The following is a 14,145-nucleotide window of genomic DNA, read 5'->3' on the forward strand; positions in this document are numbered from 1 at the left end:
CGATCCAAAGCCTCCCCGATCGATTCGGAACATTCGAATCGATCGGGATCCGACCGTTGCGTCGGGTTTAAAGCCGCAGGCGAGCGTGGTCTTCGGCATCTCTTCACGAGCTCTTCTCAGATTCATTCCAGCTCCTCCACAGCTCTCTACAAGCACGTGATCGCCAGTTCTTGAAGGTTCTTGGAGGCTTTCCAAGTCAAGAGGCGGGTCTATTGCAAGAGGAAGAAGTTAGGGTTAGGGTTTTTACTGCACATCTTGTAAGCTTTTGCTTAACTTGTATTTCCCTTTCTTCTTCTTGTATTGAGAGTGTTGTAGGGCTTCTCCGCCTTTGGTAGTTACCATAAAGGAGTGTTATTCATAGTGGAGGGTGTGTGCGTTGGTGTGGATCCTTGGATTAGTCACCTCTTGTGAGGTGGATACCAAGTAAAATCCTAGTGTTAGCGTGCTTGTGTTTGTTTCTGTATTTTCCGCTGCACATCCAAGAAGAAACAAGCAACGCCCAGCAACGAAGCGCACCGAGCGAACGCGACGAGCTATTCACCCCCCCCCCCCTCTAGCTACTTTTGGTCCTAACAGTGTTGATTCGCAAGACCTCAAGTCTCAATCATCCAATGACAGACATAACTATAACTTGGAGATCGAAAAGGAGAGGAGGGGCTTGAGTCCGTGGAGGACAACATCATCAACCCTTTTTCTATTTCTTCCCTAACAAATCCTTATTATCTATCTTTTTGAAATAAATTGGGCATTTATCCCAATATAATATATATGAGAAGGTATTTGATGATAAAAATAAATTATTAAATCTTGAAGGGTGTTTTAGAAGTTACTCATGGCCCTATGTGCGAGAGGAGAGATGGAGTTAAAGTTAGAGGTATTCTATTTTTTATTCTAGAAATCATGCGGGGAAAAATGAAAAAGTAAGTAAAGTAGGGAAGGGGGAATCAAAATTTTCTTTTGAAATTGAGATGGTGGCTTTGTGGATTGAGTGGGTGGGTGGGTGAGGGCTTTGACTCTTTGATTAATTTTGTTGACTTATTTCGAAGATGAATTAATTATTTTTTTTCTTATCCTTTGTTTTGTTTAATATTTGGTTGTTGATTAATTAACAACCACTTGCCAAACAAGAAAGATGATAGAGATTAAAGCTTAAGCACCACATTATATCAATTAAATATGATGATATGGCAGATTATCATCAACATTTATCGAACACTAATACAACAAGATGGAACTCATCTCAAGAAAGCTATTGTTAGAGAGAAGTGGCTAACAAGTTGATATCTTTGAACTTTGTTTACAAGTTATTTTGTATTCCCATGGAGGACTAGTCGACTTCTATGTTCCATGAATCAAGACGAGTCAAAAGAGTTATACCCCAAAACACGCATCTAGGATTCACTAATACAACATGTTGGAACTCATCTCAAGGAAGCTAAATGTTCGAGAGACCACTTGTTGGGTGTTAAGTCGAAAAGGGATGCTTGGATGGATGGACACAAGATCTTCGACTAGCAAGAAGTGGTAAGGGCAATCACTCAAGAACATCAGGCGGGTTATGTTCGACCAATGACATCGCTTTTCCAATAACAACATTTGAAGCCAAGCACAATTTCATTTTTCCGAAAACAAAATTGACTACCACAGACAATGATTAGTTGGTTTAACTTCAAAGCATTTAACTTGAATTTGCATTGAAAAGAATATGATAAAGAAAAACCTTCCATCGAATTGGCTCGGTTGTCCTCCTAATCTGTCCCTACTGAAAAATATACAGTTCCAAATATGAGATTCACATTCATTTCTAACTAAATTTTCATCAGAAAATGAAACCATTTGTGTGTGTATATATGTACATGAACACTGCTACAATCCTGAAGGTTGTTTATTAAGGATATCGAAAGAGAAAGTAATGATTAAAGAATACAACATACTCTGTTTGATCAGATGATTTTTTTTTTTTCCATTTTGTTTTGGTTGGTGGAGCAAGGAACCAGGATCAGCTCATCTTGTACGCCCAACCATGTCGATTCAGGAAGGACTGAACAGCTTCTTTGACGGCAAGGTTTGGCACCAGCTGGTGTTGTTCTAGTGGCACCCTCGTCACGGGATCAAACTTCCCGACCTGAGTTATGGTTTACAAGAGTTTGTAAAACGAAATTTGATGGACCAAGCACAACATTGCCGGTTTCGGAATGCTATTTTCGTACAACTTGAAACAAATCAGCATGCATGCACAATGGAAACACTAAATACAATAATACAAGGCCTTGATCAAAGGTTGAATTGCTGCACAAGACAATTACGATTAAGTACAAGGATCGATATAGCTTTATGTGGCTTCAAGTTATGTCATTAAAGTATGAATTTAGTACCAATTTAAAAAACTACGACGATCAATAAATGGAATTGGAAATTACAAACTGTGTATACTCTATTTCTGCAGTCAGTTGAAATAGTAGACTTAAAATGATGGCACAAACACGGGAATGATAATGCTTTATAGCTCTGTATGGAGCACTTCAAATATGTATTTGTATAGGTTACTATCTAAAATAAAGTCAGTGGTCTAGTTCTTGAATAGTACTACAGTAAGACTCGAATAAGGTATAGCAAATATATATTTCTGACGTTTCCAGGATCTAGCAAACAAATACCAGACCCTTTCCCTAAATCTTCATCAACATTGATGGTCTAGTCGATCAGTTTTGACAAATACAAGGAACCTTTTCTACGAACAAGAGAATTTTAAGCTTAATATGTTTCTCCTAATAAAGGATGGTCGTGACAAATTCTCCTCCATCATGAGAGTTGGTAGACTGTTGTACCAACAACAGGCAGCTAAAAGAGAAAAAAGAAGAACATTATTGGCATTTGTATTTGATCGAGTTTTGCATCTTTTGAGCAACCCCCCATGGTTTAAAACAGACAATGGACTCGATGCTTTCAATATTAGAAACAGAAAGAATAAGAAAAAAGGTGATACATGTTGGGCGAATACCAAAAATAAATACAGATGTTCTATGATGAAAATGATATACGATACCTTCTGAAGATGATCAAGCAACACCGCCCTCTCATAGGTAATGCCACTAGGAGTGATCACAGGATCCCTGAAGATATCGAGTGAGATTTGACAGCAAAGATAATCAGGCACCTAAAATATCACTAACAGAGTCAGATAACAACAAATGAAAGAAATTGTCTTAAATTTGAAGTTATTGGCATGTCTCACATCCTTGGGTCGGTCATCTTCTCCAACTTTGGTAAACACCTCTTCGAGATATTGCAACTGCTGCAACCGTTCATCTGCAACTTCCTCAGTGCCATCTTGAGAATCCTCAATTGCATAAAAATTCAGAAGAGCTTTCTCGCATGTTTCCCTGAAACAAGAAAACAGTGATGAAAAGGTTATTCGTGGGTAATCAAAACCTCTGAATTATGTACAAGCTTCATTTATCCAGAAACATAGTATCAGCAAATGAAACTTACTTCAATTTCTGCAATTCAGATGCCCTCTTACTAGACATATCCTCCCATTCCAAGTACTTCGCTTTGGAAAGGACCTGCCATATTTCTTCAACAATGTAGCTTGAAGGTTTTGCACCCCTTCCAAGTTCTAATGCCTGTGCATCAGTAGTTTATTATCGTTAAGATTGTCCCTAATTAAGTATTATGAGTGCAAATATAACCAGTCCAGATAACAAATCTCTAACTAAATGGATCCCTAACTAAATCTCTTCAAGTCATCCATTTAGACAAATTTCAATTCCCTAAATGGGATCCCTTTGCATCTTCCATTCAAACAAATCTTGTCCCTAATGAAACCTTTTGAGTGATGACTCCCTATATGGATCCCTTTGACTTGTCCACTTGGGCAAATTTAAGTACTATAATCAAAATCCTAATATATCTACTACATTCGTCTAGATCCCTTTTAGTTAATTTGGTCACTTTGTTGCTTATTTTGTTATTTTGGGGTCCTTGGTTATTTGTATCCTTAATTGTTTTTAATTCATTTCCAATTTTCTTTAGGTTGAAATGTTTATAAGAGGTGAAGTTTTCAATATATTTATCATCCTTGCAATAAATTTTAGCTTTAATTAAGGTTTATACAAGAGCCTTTTTCTTTTCTGTATGAAAAAATCATCTCTGCTTTATTAATTTCAATATCAATTCTCTATGTAAGTTTGATTCGATTTGTTGTATAGAATTGGTATCAAAGTGACTTCGTCCTGCATCACTTTTGCTCATTCATGATAAACATATGATGAGATGACTGGACACAATGCTTTAAAAGACTCAACAAAGTCCATATGCCATACCAAATATTGTATAGACAAAAACCTCAAGAGCAGAGTTTGCAAAAGAATAATTCCCAACTAAATATCAAATATGTAGAGGAAAACCTGAATTGAGTGTCATGGTATAAAAGTAAAAGTGTTGAATGAAATTTTTCTGAAAAAGATAAATTACAATTTTTGATAGTCTTTAATGTTTGCATTGAAAGACACTATTCATACGTAGGCAATGTGTGCCTTGAACAAATGATATGTGCAAGACTTCACCTAATTGAAGACCAAATAAAAATTGGAGATCACTCCATAAATCAAAGTATACCTTTTGCAATTGCTTGATTCCTCCAGAATAGTCATGCCTCTCCAACATTGCATGTCCCATCATATAGTGGGCCTGCGCTACCCCAATAGAAGAATTTTTGTTAAGTCATCAACAATCATCAAATGATAAGTAATTGCGTGCAATCAGGACATTCAATCAATGAGACTAAAAAACAAACTACAGGAGTTCATCGTGCAATGACTTTTGTGATAAATCAAGTATCAAACCCTCTCTGTCTAGTCTGGCTATTTAGTGTGTACCAGTCCAACCATGGCCCTTGATTCTTGAACCACCATCCACTGAGAGCAGTATGGATCAAGGCATTTGTAGTTTTTTCACATGCCAAACCATAAGTACCACCCACTACAGGTGGTATATCACTAGAATTGGTTAAAGTATAATCACTGGTATAGTCCAATATGTTTCAGAGTAACCTATCGTGGAAGTTCAGGGCTCATCTTCAGCTATTTAAATTGTTTAAGAGCATTCTAAATCCAAACTTCTCTAATTTTATCTCCCTCAAACACTAATGAGTTCTAGTATTAAAAAAAAAGAGCATTTCAAATGTAAGAAACTTTCTGAACCATTACAAAGATTATCTTAAAAGAAAGAAGGGAAGGAAAACCAACAAGGAACTCGAACAGGTTGGATTTTTTGCCAAAGGACTTGAAGATTTAAGGATTTTACAAAATGGAAATGCTGCACCTCTATCAATGGGTATTTATCCTCTCCAATATAGAGTGTTCTGATATAAGCATGAACTATTGCCCGTTGAATTCTAGGTATTTCTTTGTCCATATGATATATCAATTGGGCTAGATCACATCCTTAGTGATGCAGGCCAAGACATGACAAATTGACAATGAATGACAACAAGGCCGAGCAGATCTAATGGCTGTATCTTAGTTCAATATACGTGTGACCTTTCTTCTTCCAAATTGTTACAAACTAGAACTTTGTTTTCTTAGCTCTTGACTCCATTGATATACATGTGACTTATTAGCTACCAAAGCTTCTACAATTGAATTGCACATCAAGCTCAATATATATGTGACCTTTTCTTCTTCTAAATTATTGGCTCCTGATTCCTTTTCATTTTCCCCATCTTTTGTAGATTAGGGGCTTTATACCTCCTCATTTTGATGAATTGAATTCCTGAATTGAATTGAATATGTACTCCAAACTTTATCTTGTTTATATGTAGTTTTTCTTTTAGAGACAATATTTGCTTGAACCTAGTAAACAAATGTGGTCTAATGTGGATATTGAAAATTTTGCATTCAGAAGAATTCTAGATCTTCTCTCTGAGTCGCCACTTTATAAACACTTCCCTCTTTATAAACAATTCAATATATCTTCTTTGATCAAGATCCAATACTATTTTGGTTGAAAATGATTCTTTTCATATGCATTCAATATATCTTCTCTGATCAAGATTCAATACTATTTTGGTTGGAAATGATTCTTTTCATATGCATATAAAATCTATCTTTTGAAGAATAAGAGTTATTAATAATGATTAGTTGTACATAATTTTGAAGTTCCAGACGAGGTTCTTCCAAGTTACAAGCAAAGGTGAATGACAAATTACCCAAACTAGTCAAAATAAATTTTATAGATAATAACTACTTCTGCACTTGGATATGCTGTACGCCTATGGATTCATGCTAAATTTAAGCTCCTACATCTCCAAAATTCTTTGCGTCCACTGTAAATGATATTTATTGTTTCAATAAGAGGATATATAGGATGAGAGGCACCATCTTAAATCATAGAAAATAGAAAGAATGGTCAACTAGATATTTGGATGACATGGGAACTCATTATAGGCACAATATCTTTGATATACAAAACATAAACATGTAGAGAAAATGTTCATAACGTTGATTTCATTTCAGTGATACAGTCTTCAAACAGAGATGGAATGGAAGTCTTATCAGTTGGTCTAATTTGCATTTTAAACAAATATAGAACAAAGATACAACAGAAAATCACTTAATCTAGAAACAACAACAACCAAATCTTATCCCACAAGGTGGGGTTAGTTATATAGATACTTCTATGTGCTTGGGCTCTATCTCCTACTATATCATCATTTATAACAACAACGACAACCAAATCTTATCCCACTAGGTGGGGTTCGCTATATGGATTCTTTTACGCCATCGAGCTCTATTTCCAACTATAACATCATCTATACTTAAATAAATTTTATCTTGTTGTTAGCCAAGTCTTTTTTTTATCTTTCTCTTCCTCATTTGATATTTATGTCTGTCATAGTTTCACATCGCCTATCTGGAACATTTATTGGTCGTCTAAGTACATACATGTACTATCTTAAACGTCTCTTTCGGAATTTTTCCTCAATAGATGCAACTCTGACTTTCTTTCTAATGCTCTCATTTTTTATTATGTTCATCCTCGTATGTCCACACATCCACCTTAACATCTTCATCTCTGCAACTCTCATCTTCTACTCATGTGCTTGAGTCATAGCTCAACATTCAGCTCCATATAACATAACAGGTCTAATTGCGATTTTGTAGAACTTTCCTTTAAGTTTTAAAGGTACTTTACGGTCACATAAAATACCCAACGCTCTCATCCATTTTAACCATCCTACTTGTATTCTATATAAGACATCTCTTTCAATCCCTCCATCATTTTGCAAAAATAATCCTAAATATTTAAAACTCTCGGTTCCGAGTAACTCATCATCTCCTATCTTAATAATTGCCTAATTACATCTAATATTGCTAAACTTAAATTTCATATATTCTATCTTTATTCTACTAAGTCTAAAACCTTTCCCTTATAGTGTTTCCCGTCAAGATTCTAGTTTAGCATTTACTCCTTCACGTGTTTCATCTACCAAAACAATATCTGTAAACAACATGCACCATAGTACTGTGTCTTGAATGTGTGTAGTGAGTTCGTCGATAATTAGTGTAAAAAGATAGAGACTTAGAGCATTTTTTTCATGAAAATATAGCAGTTTTTCTTCTAGTGACCTTTCTTGCCACAATGGAAATGGACCTCTTGAGCTTACATAAGTTATTGGCGTTCTTGGATTTTATAAAACTAGGAGGTTGTATCATATATACTTCCTCCTATAACATAAAAAAACATACCTCGAGTCCTCGATAGGTGTAAATAATATAACAGACAGATAAGAGCCCCACGTGTGACTCCTCTAGCGGTATCCACGCGCACTAGATCACGAACTTAACACGATCCGTTAGGTGCTAGCCTCTTGAATCGACAAAACCTTGGAAGCACTACCGATCTCTTCCGATAGAAGAAAGCGAAGAAGTCGAGGGAGAAATGGAGAGAAAGAGTTTTTCCTGAATCTTTCCAAAGATGACTACTTATAATCTCCAAGGAATACGAAGCGTTAAGGTCTCCATTAATTCTTCATTTATGATCTCCATTAATTAGGAAGATGAAGAGTTATGACCTCCATAAATTCTTTATTTATGACTTTCATTATGATGACTCTTCGAATTCTCCATTAATCATTATTATGATGACTGTTAGAATTCTCCATTAATCATCATGATTATGGCTATTCAAATTCTCGTTTCTTTCGATCAAATAAATCCATATTTGATCTTGATCTCGACTAGCTTCCGATATTTCAGAATTAATTAATAATCCAATTAATTCTAATTCTAAAATAATCAATTGATTAATTTTAATATCCACTAAAATAATCAATTATAAATAATGTTCATGTCTACGTGCTATGTGTGCGACCCTCTAGGTTTTATACACGAAGACAGTATAAATCCATACACAGACTAAGATAACCGTCTAGCAACAGTTTTTAGCCACCCAACCGACTACTATATAATTCAATCTCTTCATCTAAGCCTACATCCCAATTAATTTGGTACATTATGCATCATTACCAAATTAATTGTGTTACTTGATTTTTAAGATATAATAGACTCCTCTTGAATGATAAATCATTCCTCCCATGGCCATGGATTTTGAGTCACTGATATATTTATCAAGCGGCTAGGATGTTAACTCCTAATTCAAGAGAGGGATGAATCCTCTATTGACTCAACACTATTCTCTCTATGTTTTATCATATACCCAACTACCGTATTAATCACAATCCGATTAAAGACTGTTTTTAACGGCGTCAAAGCACATAACACCACGCATAGAATAAATGAAAGTCTCAAGTCAAAAGATCAGTTACACTCGTTCATAAGAGGAATGACTAATGATACTTAATATGTGGTCTCCTCTTAAGCGAGTTGTGTCCAGTGTACCCCTAAACTCAAGACACCCCTAAGTACAACTTGGATATCCATCCCTTGGTCTATCTTGACCTAATCACACTCAGCGTTAATCTAAATATTCATGTCCCCTCTAGATATCTATCCGATCAAGGACTATTTTCAGATTAATATACCCATTAATCTGTGGGTCTTTATCATTAATCATATACGTACAGAAAAATAAATAATTAATGATAAATACTTGCCTTTATAAAATAATTATCCACAAAATACATAAGGACTGTCTTAGCACATAAGTGCATACACTAATAATCTCCCAGTTGCACTATTGCCAAACACTATGAACTCTTAGTCCTAGCCTCACATGGGTCTCATGTTTCAATCCAAGAGGCTAGCACCACACCGATCATGTCAAGTTCGTGATCTAGTACGTGTGGATACCGCTAGAAGAGGTCACACGTGGGGCTCTTATCTGTCTGTGATATTATTCACGTCTATCGAAGCCTCGAGATATGTTTTTTATGTTATTTTGTATAAAATTATATGTACTACTAAGAGATCCATAATTTATTATATGTATTCCACTGCGCTCCAATTCTAACAGTGGTATCAGAGCCTATTCATGGTTGGATCATATAGTACGAAACCTCTTCTTCAAAATTTATTTGAGGAATCCGTGTTTCGAGAGATTTCAAAGAAATCTAAATTTCTTTATTTCAAGTTATATGCATTAATATTTCTTGATATAAATAAATTTTATCTAAAAACCTGTAAATTAATATATGTAATTTAGATATAAATTCCTTATGGCATAAGTACATTAGCATGTTAAAATCTCCGAGGCCTATTTGTCTTAAAAGACTACGAGGATTAATGGAAATAAATCTCGTAATGAGTTTGTGTAAATGCGCAAGAAGTTAATTATGGTGAGATATTTTAATAATTATAAAATCCCTTAAATATATTAAAGTCAAGATTTGTTAAATGCCCTTCACTAATAACTATGATGATAGTTAGAGTTTTTACATAAATCAGTACAACTCATCCATGGATTTGTGTCAAAACATCTATAATTTATCATAATTATTAGTGGGTCGACTTAACTCAAATTCGTTGACTTGTCTAGCTTAGCTAAGATCAATTGATTCGAGGGGCAAGTGTTGAGAATATAAGACTCAACAAAAATATACTGAAAGTCACATAGATTTGTGATCGGTGAGTTAGGCCTACTTGATGAATATAGCATGTAGGTACAGCTCAGCTGTGTGCATACTATATGTTTCAGGGTTTCGGTCCTATTAGGAATTGTTACCAACCAATTCCCGATTCTAACAGTGAGGGTTGTTGGACTTGAATAAAATAATAGGAGTTATAAAAATTCTTTATTAAATATATTCCACAAATACTAAAACTCTGCTTTAAATTTTAGATGGCAAACACAAGTACCTTATCACTATGAAGCATTCTCGAGAAAGAGAATACCCTCCTCCGTTCCAACTACCTGGATTGGTATAGGAAACTGAAAATCATCTTAAGACACGAGAGGAAAATTTACATGCTCGAAAATGAACCACTGAAAGAGCCTACACCCGATGCTTCAAACGAAGATAAGTCATATTATTCTCAGTATATGGAAGATGCACTAGATGTGCAATGCCGGTTATTCTGCCTGAAGTCTTTAGTCGTTACATCCTCGTACATATCCTTAATTAATTCAATATATGTTACGCTAACACCTCTCTTTTCTAGAATTCTCTATATAATTTCTCTTAGGACTCTATCATAAGTTTTTTCTAAGTCAGTGAATATCATGTGTAGATCTTGTTTTTGCTTCCGATATTTTTCAATTAATTCTCTAAGAAAAAGTTTAGCTTCTATTGTCGACCTTCCAAAAATGAATCCAAATTAATTTTCGATCACCATGGGCTCCTTCTTTAGTCTTTTTTCTATTACTTTTTTCCAAAATTTTATGGTATGACTCATTAGTAGTTTAATACCCCTATAGTTTGCATAATTTTATACATCTCTCTTATTCGTAAATAAGGGAACTAGAATACTAACCCTCTATTGATCAGATATTTTTTTTATTTTCAATATCATGTTAAATAATTTTGTAAATCATTCAATACTTTATTTCCTTATACACTTCCATACCTCTATCGGAATATCATCTGGTTCAATGGCTTTTCCATTGTACATCCCATTTAAAGCTTGTTCTACTTCTGAAGTTTAGATTCTACGATAAAAATTTAAATTTCTATACTCATTTAACCTACTTAAATTACCTAAGTTAAGTTGATCACCAAGACCTTCATAAAAAAATTGATGAAAATACCTCTTCCACTACTCTTTTATTTCTCAATCATTTATTAGTACCCTATTACATTCATATTTAATACATTTTATTTGGATAAGATCTTTTGACTTTCTTTGTCTCACTTTAGCTATTCTATAAATATCTCTTTCCCCTTCTTTTGTTTTCAATTTTTAATATAATCATTCAAAAGTTTCATTTTTTGCTTCATTTACTATTTTCTTAGCCTCTTTCTTGGCTATTATATATTTTTTAAAATTTTATTCGTTCTTACAAATATATAATTCCTTATAAGCCATTCATTTTTCCTTCACTTTCTCTTGTACTTTCTCATTCCACCAATAAGATTCCTTATTTAGTGATGCATGTCCCTTTGACTAGTATACTTTTAGCTACTATTTTCAACCTTGATATCATCTTATTCCATATTGTATTAGAGTCACCATATATTTTACCTAATACTTGTACTCTTACCTTCTCCTTAAATATATTTTGCTTCCCATTCTTTAACTTCTACCATTTAATTCTAGGAGTCGTATATATTTTCTTCTATTGATATTATGTTTAAGGCGTATATCCAATACTACTAACCTATGTTGGGTAGTTAAACTTTATTTGGAGATGACCTTGCAATCATTACAAATCTTTCTATTCTTTATCCTAATCATAAGAAAGTTAATTTGCGATTTATTATTCCCACTTTTGAACGCGACTAAGTGTTCTTCTCTTTTCTTAAAAAATATAGTAGCTAATATAAGGTAATATGTTATTGCAAAATCTAATATAGTTTTCCTTTCTTCATTTCTCGTTCAAAACTCATAACCCCCATATATCCTCTCATATTCCTCATTTTTCACTCTGACATGCTCGTTTAGATCACCTCCTATTAAAATCATTTCATTTGGTGGAATGTTTTATAATACTTCATCTAAGTTGTCCCAAAATCTTGATTTGGTAGCTTTATATAATCCTACTTGCGGTGCTTATATGCTAGTTACGTTCATAGTTTCTTTCGCCACTATTATCTTAAAGGCTATAATTCGATCCCCTTTTCTAACTACTCCTACAACTTCATCCTTTAACAAACTATCTATAACAATACCCACTCCATTTCTTGCTTTACTCTTTCTTATGTACCATAACTTAAAACCCGAGTTTTCTATCATCTTTGCCTTCTCCCCTATCCATTTTGTCTCTTGTACACACAAAATACTATTTTTTCTCCTAATCATCGTATCTACTACCTTCATTGATTTACCAGTGAGGGTTTTTCCATGTTTTAAATCCTAGACTATTAGTTTTCCTATCATGTTTGCTCTTATCGAACCTATGGTGTGAGAACTCTTATCTATTTAACATTACATCCGGCGGTTCTTGTCGATACGTTACAGTCGGACCCTGCAACGCAAACTCTTGCATATTTAGCACTACATCCGAGTTCTGGAGATACAACAGTCCTTGCCGAGAAGTTACAGTCGGATCCTACAACTCGTTCCTTTCTGGGGAACAACCTAACATTAACACAATGATTTAATGGATATATTCATTGGACATTTGTCATAGTTTTAACGTTGGTTGGCAACCAAACGTAACCCTCCTTCTTTATCCAGGGTTGGGACCGACCATGACTGATTCGTCATGGACGGAGTTTATATCATCATTTATATTCAAATAAATTTTATCTTGTTTTATCATAGCTAACCAAGTTTTTTCTATCTTTCTCTTCTTCGTTTGATGTGCACGTTATGGAAGCATGAAAAAGCGTAAGTTAGAATGCAAACAGTTGTACCTAGGACTAAAAGAGGCACAAGTTGATAATGTAGGGTATTTAAACTAGCTAAACTAAATCTAAAAAATAAATCTTTTTAATGATCATTGCAACTGAATTGACAACAGGGATGCATCGCCAAACTTTACGCATGGAGTGACATTACTCATCAACCAATTGGATAGTAAGCAAATGTAAGGTTGAAAAGAAAGCTAAAGGGATAATCAGCAGATGAGACCCTCGAATTGGGGTTGCATTGAATATAGCAATCAAGAATATGCGCAAAAGAGCAATCCAAAAGGTACAAATGGACAATAAAAAAAAATGCAATTACCTTAACGGAATGGCTGTCTAGATGAAGAGCACTTGTACAGTCCTCTTCGACCCTATCCCATTCCCTACAAAACTCAAAAAGCAAAACAGCCTAATACTAATTAAGATACCTATGTGGAAGAATTACAGCAAGAAAACAAAGAGCGCATATGATTGTTACAAACTTCCGCTTCATATAGCATAACGCTCGGTTCGTCCAATAGACCGCCACATCCGGGCACAAGGTAATAGCCTGTTTTGTCAAATCACGCAATCAATCTAACATAAAGAATCGCGTGGAAAAGGAAACTGGTGAAGCAAGATTTCACGAAATGAATAATCGATCATGAGAACATCATCTGAAAGTCCAATTTTTGGTTCTCACCTTCAGATCTACACCAGATCGCTCAACGTGAAAAATACATGGATTGCAATAAGGGGAAAAGAAAAACAAAAAAGAAAGCATTTTTACAAGAATATTAAACGTATCTCCGCCAAGATAGAGGGAAAAAAAACAGAAGGATCGATGGATCAACAGGAGAAGGGCCGTACGGATGCAATGGACCGAATTCTCCACGGGCAAAGGTGGAAAATGGAAGCTATACCTCGGTGTACGCATCGATGGCAGCGCCGAGGCGATTCTTGCTGAAGTAGCTGTTCCCATCTTGCTTCAGGATCTCCGCCTGCCTCGCCACGCTCGCCGGCACCGGCGCCATCACGCTGCCGCCCACCTTCCGCGACCGCTCGCTCTCGAAACTTCCCAATAGACGAAACGACGCGCAAGGAAGCATGACCGACGGAAATGTGGATTAGTAGTTAAATAAACAGGATGCGAGGTTGCTACTGTAAATATCATTTAATTTTATATCTTAAACGAA

At 35.0% G+C, this 14,145-nt stretch overlaps 1 protein-coding gene across 2 annotated transcripts; it reads right to left on the reverse strand.

Moving 5' to 3' along the window:
* Window positions 1–1,772: 1,772 nt before the first annotated feature.
* LOC122047555 (E3 ubiquitin-protein ligase CHIP-like) lies at window positions 1,773–14,062 on the reverse strand. 2 transcript variants are annotated; one of them, XM_042608917.1, is made up of 8 exons: window positions 13,873–14,062; window positions 13,453–13,520; window positions 13,290–13,353; window positions 4,621–4,692; window positions 3,493–3,626; window positions 3,236–3,383; window positions 3,047–3,157; window positions 1,773–2,125 (listed from the first exon to the last, which is right to left on the reverse strand). In XM_042608917.1, the coding sequence occupies exons 1-8, from the start codon at window positions 14,056–14,058 to the stop codon at window positions 2,000–2,002; spliced, it is 909 nt and encodes a 302-aa protein (XP_042464851.1). In that variant the 5' UTR covers window positions 14,059–14,062; the 3' UTR covers window positions 1,773–1,999. The 2 variants fall into 2 exon arrangements, with proteins under 2 accessions (XP_042464851.1, XP_042464850.1); XM_042608916.1 differs by having other exon boundaries at window positions 13,290–13,379; window positions 13,449–13,520.
* Between the last annotated feature and the right edge of the window lie 83 nt (window positions 14,063–14,145).

This window comes from Zingiber officinale, chromosome 2B (assembly GCF_018446385.1).
Source record: "Zingiber officinale cultivar Zhangliang chromosome 2B, Zo_v1.1, whole genome shotgun sequence".
Classification (NCBI taxonomy): domain Eukaryota; kingdom Viridiplantae; phylum Streptophyta; class Magnoliopsida; order Zingiberales; family Zingiberaceae; genus Zingiber; species Zingiber officinale.

Excerpts from the sequence above, each read along its gene's own strand:
- LOC122047555 (XM_042608916.1), bottom strand. The coding sequence starts at position 14,058 with ATGCTTCCTTGCGCGTCGTTTCGTCTATTGGGAAGTTTCGAGAGCGAG. Across the intron at positions 4,693-13,289 it reads TAGACAGCCATTCCGTTAAG|GCCCACTATATGATGGGACA; the intron begins GTAATTGCATTT and ends GGGGTAGCGCAG. Across the intron at positions 3,627-4,620 it reads GAATCAAGCAATTGCAAAAG|GCATTAGAACTTGGAAGGGG; the intron begins GTATACTTTGAT and ends ACTGATGCACAG.